The sequence below is a fragment of the Chaetodon auriga genome, chromosome 20, assembly GCF_051107435.1.
Source record: "Chaetodon auriga isolate fChaAug3 chromosome 20, fChaAug3.hap1, whole genome shotgun sequence".
Lineage (NCBI taxonomy): Eukaryota > Metazoa > Chordata > Actinopteri > Chaetodontiformes > Chaetodontidae > Chaetodon > Chaetodon auriga.
The window spans coordinates 20393574-20404063 of record NC_135093.1 but is presented as its reverse complement, the minus strand read 5'-3'; the positions used below and the strand labels follow the sequence as shown (position 1 = coordinate 20404063).

The following is a 10490-nucleotide window of genomic DNA, read 5'->3' as shown; positions in this document are numbered from 1 at the left end:
AGCAGAATCAGTCTTTAAACTATAAAACATACATCTTTACATACTGATACACATGCGTGTATATTTCTAGAAACTTACTTCAATCTAAACATGTTGAGAAGTGATACTTCTCTCACCAGCTGGTGGCACTGTGTCCCCTGCGCTTTGCTTCCTGACAGGATTACTCCACTACTTATTAATTAATTAATTAACTGCAGAATAAGTACTCTGAAAAAGGGGCCAAATTACATTGTGAGTAACTTTAGCACTGATATTTTGAATACAGTTTTGTTACATCTGGACTGTTATTTAAATAAAATTTGAAATGCAGCTTTTACTTTTATTTTCTAATGTTTTACTACTTTGATCTAAGTAACGCATCCAGTTACTTCTTCTCCACCATGGCTCTTTCTATTGATTTTCATACGGTAGTAAAATAAATGTAACCAGTGGCAGCTCAGGAACGAGCAACAACCTCCAAAACCTCAAACGCGACATGTGTTCTAATATGTGTTAATAATTACAGAATATATGCGATAAAACTTTTGAAACAGGCTCCGATTAAATCAGTGGAAAGGGCGGGAAAAAGCATACACCCAATGACAACGAGAGCTCAAATGATTTTCTGATTTAAATACGATTTTAGGCTGCTAACTTCATTATTTCACTCTGCCGTTTGAATTCTTTGCTGAGAGATAAATGCTCTGTAATTCAAAACATTGCGTAATTTATTGATTTCCTTTGCAATTTAAAGAAATACAGCATGAGAAATCACAGTCAAAATCCAGCTACATCCAAAAGTGACAAATTTATTCTTACCATAAAAAATCCACAAAAATAGTTTATTAGATATGTCCAAACAAAACAAAATTTGCGCTACACTGATTATTAATGACATATCACATTTGGCAACGGCCCATACACTTAAGAGCGTTTATCATCCAAAACCACATACAGCACAGGAGAAACTAATCTAAGCTTTAGACCTGCTGTTTATTTACATTGATAGACATAACAGCAGGCCTAACGATCAGCACAAATACAGCAGAACACTATGCTTCATACAGCCTACGACAAGACAAAAACATCCAACTGAGATGACTTTCCTGTGTGAAAGGAGGATGGCGAGCGTCAGATTCTGGGAATTGATTTTTTTCCTAAATATTACAGCAGGAAGTAGTCTGTCATCCTGTCTGTCATTCTGGCAGAACCACCCCCGTGTAGGTGAAGTGTCACATGAGTCCTGTGATCTTCATCACCTCATCAGCCAGCTCCTGATGTCCGAGTGGATCCAGTGTGAATCCAGAGAAGAGCCTGTGCTTCAGAACTAGTTATTCAGTGTGAAGTCGGCGTCGTCCTCTATGTCCAGGTCCTGGTCTGTATCATCGGACACGTCAGAGTCCAGCTCTGTGTGGGGCTGCTGCGGGGACACAGAGCGCCCGCAGCGGCCAGTCGGCGCCAGCTCGGAGGCCGGGACTGTATGTCGGTGCTCCGGGCTCTGGATCCCCGAAGGCTCGCTCAGGTCGTCTCCTTTGGTGCTCCTCCCTGCAGAACTGTCATCCTCCACCTCCCTCTTACCTCCCTGGGGATTTTCCTGATGCAAATGGAAATAGTTTTATGAATTAAGAGGCCTGTGCGGTCGCCCTTTAAATAAATAATTATTCAGTTTCTAATGAAGGGATATAATGCGACATTAGTCAAAGCTTGGCACCTGTTTTAGCCTCCGCCACTTCGCTCGTCGATTCTGGAACCAGGTTTTAACCTGAAAAACATCACGAAATAAATAAATAATAAATGAATAAACCAATAACTGTGAATTTTATTCAGCTGAAGAAACAATGCAGGTGGAACAAAGCTAAGATAAATTAATAATCTGATAACTGCAAAATAATCCAAGCAGCTGGACGCGCACAGTCTGCTCGCTGCAGCTTTGCCTGCACAGTAAACTATGGTGGAGTCCAGCTGGGGGACAGTGACTGTAGCCGAAAACCTCGAGCAATCATTAAAATGGAATGGAATGTGCTTAATTCTGCGGAACATTACATTACACATTAGGAATCGCATTCCATTCCATTTATTGACTGATTCGTCAAGGAACATGCATTGATCATGTGTATTAGGGGCTAATAATTTTAATTATGGGCTAAAATCCGTCAGTAGATAATTCCTTATGATGTCACTGTGGAGATGATTTGGGCTTCAGCAGAACTGATGAGAATCTTGTTTAGCGAAAATGACGGGAAATTGCTCAGCATTGTTGAGTTTCTCCTGAAGCAACAGTTTACCTGGACTATATTTTTAAGTCGAAGCCCTAAATATAAATTTCACTCCACACTAACTGGTTGAAAATGTCCATCTATAATGTGACCACATACCCGCACCTCGTCAGGCCTGTAGCGCACATCAGGAAATACAGAAGCGCTCATTTGTTTGATGATCGATGAACTTGAAGCAGCTTGTGACGAAAAGGCGATTTCAAACACAACCTCAGTTCATAATATGACAATATTTCAATCAGTCTTTCTGGGTGGAATATAATCAGGCTCCTGTATGCTTTGTGACATGGTCATGAAGTCGTAATGACGGCAGATGACACTGCCCCTCGGCCACGCCATCCTCTGCGCGCGCTCCGCAGCCAGGGACAGACCAAAAAGCTCCATGGGATAATTAAAGGCCTAAATATGTGAAGGACAGACAATCCCCGCCGTCTCTAAAGTGAGCGGCTCCCCTGCAGACACAGCTTCCATGCTCACCTGTCTCTCGCTGAGCTGCAGCATCTTGGCCAGCCGCTTCCTCTCCGGAGGCGAGAGGTACTTCTGCGTCTCAAACTTCTTCTCCAGCTCGATCGTCTGATCGTTAGAGAACCTGACCTGCCCACCCTTTCTTTTATGTAAGGGCCGCTGGATGAAGGGCGTCCACAGCAGAGGTTTCCCTTCAGAAAGGAGGAGGCAGACACAGGTCAGGCCGACAAGTCATTTCGAGTCCATCAAGCCTCACAATATGCTTCTAATACTTCTAATTAGTGAGTGGAGTAGGCTAGAATAAAGTGAAACAATACAGGAAAAGGGAGAAAATATCGTACTCAGCTCGAATAAAATAAATGAATTGCGTAAGGCTATTTAAACTGCAACAGTCTAACAAACATGATCCAATTAACAGCGTGTTGTTGTGCATGTTGTTTCAAAAGAGCAGCGATCAGATTTATCTGAGAGAAGCGGCAGAGTCTAATCAGGGCTGTGTTTGTCTTGTCTGGTTTCCTCTCCAGTTAATAGCCTGGAACAAACAATGGCCGAGGCTGCGGCCGCCACTCGGGCCTGCTGCGCGCTGTCTTTTAAGGAAGGTCGTGACAGAGTGAAAACTATGGCCAAATATCCGCTTCATGTGCTTCCTGCTTTGTGGTGTGATTATAGGCGATGGCATCCACCAACAGACGTTCATGTCCTCTGCTCACTGACACAATATAAATTTGTTGTGCTCGGAGAGCTTATTGCTGCACTTTTCCAAAGGAAGTTAGCTAATCCAGCCCCATGAGGTCAATTCTGAAAAAAAAAAAATATCATGAAAATCAAGCTTTAGTCGAATAAAGTTATGATTGACCTGAATTAATGAGCGAAAATATGAAGCCATTAGTGCTTTTAGTAGAATGATATTTATGCGGCAGCAGCAGCAGCAGCCTCGTCTTCTCTTGTAGGATTACTTTGAACTAATTATGATTTCCCATCCATGTTTCCTCGGTTCTTATTACAAAAACATGGGTGAGCAGTTTTTATTTTCCATTCACATTTTGTTTGCATTGTTCATGTGCTTTAATAGAATTGTAACAGCCTAACTATAATATACTTTAACAGAGCAAAAGGTGAATAAGTAGGTTAAACAGTCGAATACAAACAGATCAATGCACATGTACTGTGGGCTGATTAAACTCATGTATACTCACAGGCCTGATTTTAAACTTTTTCAATCTGATCAATCCAAGCAAGACACGATCAAGTGCTGGCCTCAGAAACTGACGAGCAGGCTTTTTGGAGCTTATTATTTTGTCGGATAAAACTGAAAATCATAAAAATCATGTCTTTTCTCTGTCGGTCGGATCTCGAGAAGGTCATTCATGCTTTTATTTCCTCGCGATTCGGTTATTGTCTTTTGTATTCAACATTTTTCGAGGTCTCTCCTGGCTGATCGTCAAACTGAAAGGAGCTCCAGACCTGAGGCTGCACAATCCTGTCAATCATCTCTCAGAATGAATATTAAAAAAAAAAATCCCAACATGTCTTATCTGTATTATTATTATTATTATTATTATTATTATTATTATTATTATTATTATCTATGTTGTTTGCATCTATTTTTATTTTGTATTTCAAAGTGTCTGATTTTACTTGTCTCAGCCCTGAAATATATTCCAGTTTCCACAATGTAAAGCACTTTGTAACTTTGTTTTAAAAACTTCTGTATAAATCACGTTTATTATTATTAGCAGTAGTTTGTTTTTATTTTCCACAGACGTCACTTGAACGCTTCATTTTTTTTATTGTACTACTAAAAGCTCCTCTAAATGAGTCGTTATCTTTTCTGTTAAGGTCCCATTAGCCTGCGTGCTGCCCTGTTTGCTTTATTTTCTTCTCGCCGCCAACCATAAAGAAAGTCAGCCACATCCTCGCTGGCCAGGCAGAGGAAGTGCAACAATATGTGAAAAACGGATCCCGGGCTATCAGAGGCCGAGTGTTTCCTGAATATGTCTGTATTGAGGATGTCGATAAAATAATCAGCAGCGTGCAGCGAGCTCCCGAGGAAGCGGCTGGCCGGGGTGAGCCAGGAAAACATTTAACAGCTTCTGAAACCAGATTTACTCCTATCGACAGGCCCACGGCTTCCGCTATGAACGGAAAAAGGCCCGGCTTGTTCAGTGCAACACAAGTCAGACGGTTCGCTTGCTCCACTATACTTCAGAGGACCATCGGCCACAGCTTCTACCCCAAACACAATCTAATGTGGACTCAAATCCTAACCTCAAAAACTAGTTAATATAAACTATTGAACAACAGATACGCCACTGCATCAACCTGAAATATTTAAATTCTGCATTACCTCAGAATTTAATCTGAGATATGTGTAATAAAACAACTCCAGGATGATGAGCAGAATTTGAAATAAGATAACTTGAACGCAGCTTAGCCGTGCAACGTTTGTGCGTAATGATGGAGCCGATGGATGTGACCAAACTGGAGGGTTTCATGTCAAATACAACAGCATAGAACCACATAACTGTATGCATTTCGAATTCCATTTGGTGCTCAGAAGTAGGCTATGTGAAAACACACACACACACACACACACACACACACACACACACACACACACACACACACACAGAGCAGTGAAATAACAAGTGATTTAGAGCCGAGCTATGCTTTAGTCACCGGGCGACTTGCTCCTCTGATGTTTCAGAACAATGGGAGTCAGGAAAAAGAGTCAAGGTTGCCATACACCCCCCACCCCCCCCACACACCCCCTATCACCACCACCAGCAGCACACTGAATGGATAAGCCTGCTGCTATTGTGGCCCCAAATATGTCTGTCACAGTACAATGTGACTCATATGTGCGTGGTCAGGCATCATGCAGAACTTTCGGGCTGAGATGGGGTGAAGACTGCAGAGAGAAACACGTCCAGAGTCACCCACTCTGCAAACTGTTTACGTAGGCGACATGTAACTGCAGACTGTCTTGAGTTCGACATGCATGCATGACCAAGCGTGATATACTTATGCAAAAATGGTTTCGTTGGCACTGAAACGAAGCTTGCGAGGACAGAAAAGTTTTCATGCAAGGTGTAAAAAGTGATTTATTGCCACATCATCCAAGTAAGTTTGATTTCTTTTGCGCTGAAGTGGACAGTGTCCCCTGAATGTCACACACTCATCTAACGTCCAACAAGACATGAAAAATGCAACATGCAAACACGAATTTATGAAAAGATTTTCAAAAGCAACCATAGAGACTGTCAGTGTCACAGCAGGCCAACAGACTAGAGCCTTTCCACACAAGGAAACAGACATGATTGTATTGCCCTGGGAGATGCTGTAAATTACACACTTGTCCAACTCACCGAGAGGGTCGTGCCTCAGCAGCGCCTGTGCGTACTCCCCCATGGAGCGGTGGTGCTGGTGGTGGAACGGGTAGATGGAGCCGGCGAAGGTCCCGGCAGATGCGTACGTCGCCGCCGTCAGCGCCGCAGCCGCGTGGTGAGACAGTGCGGGGTGGATCGGTGTGGGTTCATAAATCGGCGTCCGGTACGGTGAGATGAGACTGGTAAAGGAGGAGTTGGGCGACGGGAGAGTTGGAGTGGGGATGATCGGAGTGGAGCAGGAGGAGTAGGAGGAGGAGGAAGAAGAAGAAGAAGGAGAAGAAGAAGAAGGAGAGGATGAGGTGGTGGAGGCAGTCTTTCCCAGAATGTCCTCGATGTAAAAGGGTGTCGGGTGAGCCGGCTGGATGGGAGTCGGTGCGTAAAGCGGGACGCTCATGGTGCCTTTTGCCGTCGCTGCGCACTGGAGCTGAGTTAACGGAAGGCTGCGTCCCTCCTTTCTTCTCCCTGCGGCCTTCCTCTTTATCGACAGTATCTCAGAAGAACTTCTTTACATACTACTAGACATCTACTGGAACTTCAGTCCACGGACTACCCGAAGCCCACTGGAGACAGTCTGTCAGAGCTGCGGGGGAGACCGTTTGGGTGTTTTGGTGGCCATCAGTTTGCGGTGGTGGACTAGCTGGTACTTGATCCAACTGTTGGGACTGTTATCTGGCTGCAGGCGGAGGAGGGTGGAGATAAGTGCACGGTCAACTTCCTGCAGGTGGCCAGCGGTCGTTTCTGATTGGCTGAGTCGCAGCTCCAATCGAGCCAAACAGCGATCAGATGACAGGAGAGAAGAGATAATCGTATTTCAGGAGACTCACTTCTCTGCAGCCAATCATCTGGTAACTAGCAAGCCGAAAAAGCCTGTGGTTTGAGTGATAGAATGGTTCAACGATGACTGATACTTGGCTTGTGTTTTTAACAAAACCACCTCAAGCTTAGGTCATTCTGACCAATCACACATTTTGAAAAGCAGGAATTGTGTCAGTACATAGCTCCGCTTGAAAATAAACGCCCAGATATCAAGCAAATATATAAAAAGCAAATAAGAGGGTGTAAGAAAAAAGTAAAATAAATCAATGGAAATTGTGAGATTTTATCTGCATTAAGAAACATGGGGAAAAGATCAAAGTGAAATGAGAACTTCCTTTTACAGCATCCCCTGTTGTGATTCCTGTAAGGTTTTTTTTTTTCTCGACTGATTTTAAGTAGATCTGTTGCCAAATAGTTGGTCATATACTAACATCGGCGAGATTTTATGTGAATGAATCTTGATACTGTAAGTTGTGAGCCTTTTGGCAACAAGGCTGATCATACAATTGAAAGATTATACCTTCATTCTCTAATACTCGGTGGTGGAAGAAGTATTCACACGCCTCACTTCCTTAAAAGCAACACTGCAATATAAAAATACTCCATTTTAAATACAACTTCTGCATGTAAAATCGTACTTAAGTAAAAGTGCAGAAGTATTATCAAGAAAAATCTGCTTAGAGTACACTTCAGCATAATGGCTACTTTTAGAATTTTATGAAAATGGATTATTATTACTGATTCTATTTTGTTAAGATAGAGATGAAGAGAGACTACTAGATATTGTAAAGAAAGAAAGAAGGAAAGAAAGAAAAGAAAGAAAGAAAGAAAGAAAGAAAGAAAAGAGAAACAGACAGAAAGAAAGCAAACCTGGTGCAGGTACGATTTTCTTAAAGCAAAGCTTTGCGCTGTCAAACATTAACACTGTATTACTAATTTCAATAATGTGGAACACACCCACAGTGCAGGTGTATTAGGACAAAACGTGCAGAGATAGAAAAAGACAAAGCTGTATTTCTATATCAGATACTCAACATTAAAGGATCATGAGGAAAAAATATGTCAAGGAGAAGTTTTATCAGAGCTATTCGATTTTTTAATTAAAATGCTTTTTACAGGCGCTTCTTGTTTAGGCTCCTGCTCAGGGACCCGTGACACCTTTGGCCCCTGGCCTTGTGCCCGGCACACCCATAGGCACGGAACCTGAACATGAAATCATTCTCCTCAGCTCCTCTTTACGTTTAATACACGGCCGTTGAGTTTTGGGGCTGCCTTCACTGACATTACGTACATTCACGAGCATGGGCGTGGTAGTGGGGGGAAAAGTGGACCTGACTACCCAGGGCCCGAGTTGGGAGAGGGGCCCATGACAATCCTGATTTTTTTTTTTTTTTTTTTTTTTTTTTTTTTTTTGTGATGTTTTTATTTCGAATGAATTGGGCCCTCCAATTTATTGGTGTCATAATTTATTTCAAATATATTTATAACATCAACTGAGAGAATGAACTTTATGTCACAGTCCTCCCAACAAATTGGACATTCTGGGGGCCCCCCCTCTTGGACGCGCAAAATGGTTTAGTCCGCCCGACAGCGACCGGCGACAAGTGGAACATCAGTGAGCCCGGATTGAATGACTTGGGGGTCAGACAGCATGCTGCCCAAAAAGCAAAAATCGGGGTATCAAAAGAAGAAAGAGCGGAAGGCAAAAGAAAAAAGGCAGAATGAAGGGAGGCAGCTGTTGGCTGCTTTCTTTCCAAAAGGTGAACCGAGTTTGCTTGTTATGCAAAATCCAATTAAAGTTAACGTAGTCCACTACAGACAGCTGCTGCTGATGTTGTATGCTCATGTGAAGTCTTTAGCTTTGCTAGTTTCCAACCAGGCTGCTTGCAGCTTTTTGCAGCTTTAGATAACGTTAGTTGTCACTTTACATCTCATGTCAGCAAGGCTTTATTTCTTTTTCTGCAAGCTGAAGAACAATTTGACAGTCAACATTTTGTACTATCGCAGGCTCTGTTGATAAAATGACATAGGCCTTTAATGTAAAAAGCAGAAACCAGTCACAGCTTCTTTTTTTCACATTGAACCTTAATATTTTTCTGTTCATTTATACTGTACCATCTCATTACAAAAGTAATGCAGCTTATTTGATTTGATCCTGAGTGTGCAGTTGTCTCCTGTTCTCCTGTTCAGGAATAAATGTTTTTAAATCAAAATTTGCAAGAGTGTCATGGATCAAAACGTTAGTACAGAAACCAGATGTAGCCTAATGTTTTAGGTATTTGAGCAGAAGTAGACCAAATGCATCAATTCAGGTGGTGAATGAAAGAACCACTCATCAATATAATCTGATCTGGCTGTAGCTTAAAACCCTATTTATGCTTTTTTAATTTTAAATAAATACCCTCTTTTTGTCTTTTTCTTCTTCTTCTTCTTCTTTTTTTTTTTTTTTTGCCCACGCGCCTCGTGCACTGGCATGGATAGGGGCCCACTGACATTGAGAGTGTACAGGGCCCAGAATTTGGTGCTACGCCCCTGTTCACGAGTCACATGTTACCCTTTTTTTCTATTTCTGTGAAGTGGCTTCTCAGTGTCATGCTGCCTTAAACTAAATAAATAAAATATTAATAGATTAATATTTGTATTTTATTGTGATCAGTTTTCACCTTACTAGTAGTTCCTACTTCTGACCAACAGTTCTCCTTATAGTGAGATTAAGGACCGTAAATTCCGTAAAGAGAAAACCCAGATGACACGAGTGTCACGACCCTGGTTTTACACACAGGCCAAATCGAGTTAAATGGGTCTTTGACTAACAATCAGCTTTATCTTTAACAATGTAATACAAGTCAACTGCAATCCACATCCGTAACGGTACAGCTGAATGGCGAGTGATTAACTCATAATTTGAATGTTAGGAGTTTTCCTGGGAAATCCGCCTATCAGTACGGTTGAGGTGATATACTTATGATAATGACAATAAATGCAAATCGATCTAATGACTCACTTAGTCAATGTTTATCCCTCCACAAACGTTTCCCCAAAGTGTTAAACAATAACTGATAACTTCTCTGTTTCAGCGCTGCAGCACGAACAGAAAGGCTCCAGGTGCACGTGTGATGCTCATCATTTTTATTACCAGCTGACTTCATTAAAGACATGCTCACCAGTCACGCCTCGGCGTCGTGAGGAAGCCTGTCCTAGCTGATAGGCCTGCACGTGCGCACTAATAGAATCCAATAGTTCGATTTTCTGAAGCGACTTAAAAGCGCGCGACGCTAACTGCCAACTTTCCAGCGGCTGTAATTTAGATAAAGTGGACTCAGAGAGCAAACAGGGATATGAGCAGCCTTGAAGGCATGAAAGAAATCACCACACGGCTAATATTTGGACAGAGACAACCAGTGCAGCTCATTGATCCGGCTAGCTCCCCGCGGCGTCAGACTCCTGTCCACCACGATTGATAACTTCTCCGCAGAGGCGCTGCTGCTGCTCCGAGGCAGCTGGCGCCACAGATGTGACCATTAACATTTCCACACACAGAAAAGTTCGTGGAACGAAATCTAAA

General features: G+C 42.4%; 1 protein-coding gene across 1 annotated transcript; it reads right to left on the bottom strand.

Moving 5' to 3' along the window:
- Positions 1-688: 688 nt before the first annotated feature.
- Positions 689-6780, bottom strand: hhex (hematopoietically expressed homeobox). Its single transcript, XM_076760256.1, has 4 exons — positions 6089-6780; positions 2733-2911; positions 1691-1741; positions 689-1573 (listed from the first exon to the last, which is right to left on the bottom strand). The coding sequence occupies exons 1-4, from the start codon at positions 6501-6503 to the stop codon at positions 1307-1309; spliced, it is 912 nt and encodes a 303-aa protein (XP_076616371.1). The 5' UTR covers positions 6504-6780; the 3' UTR covers positions 689-1306.
- Positions 6781-10490: the final 3710 nt, after the last annotated feature.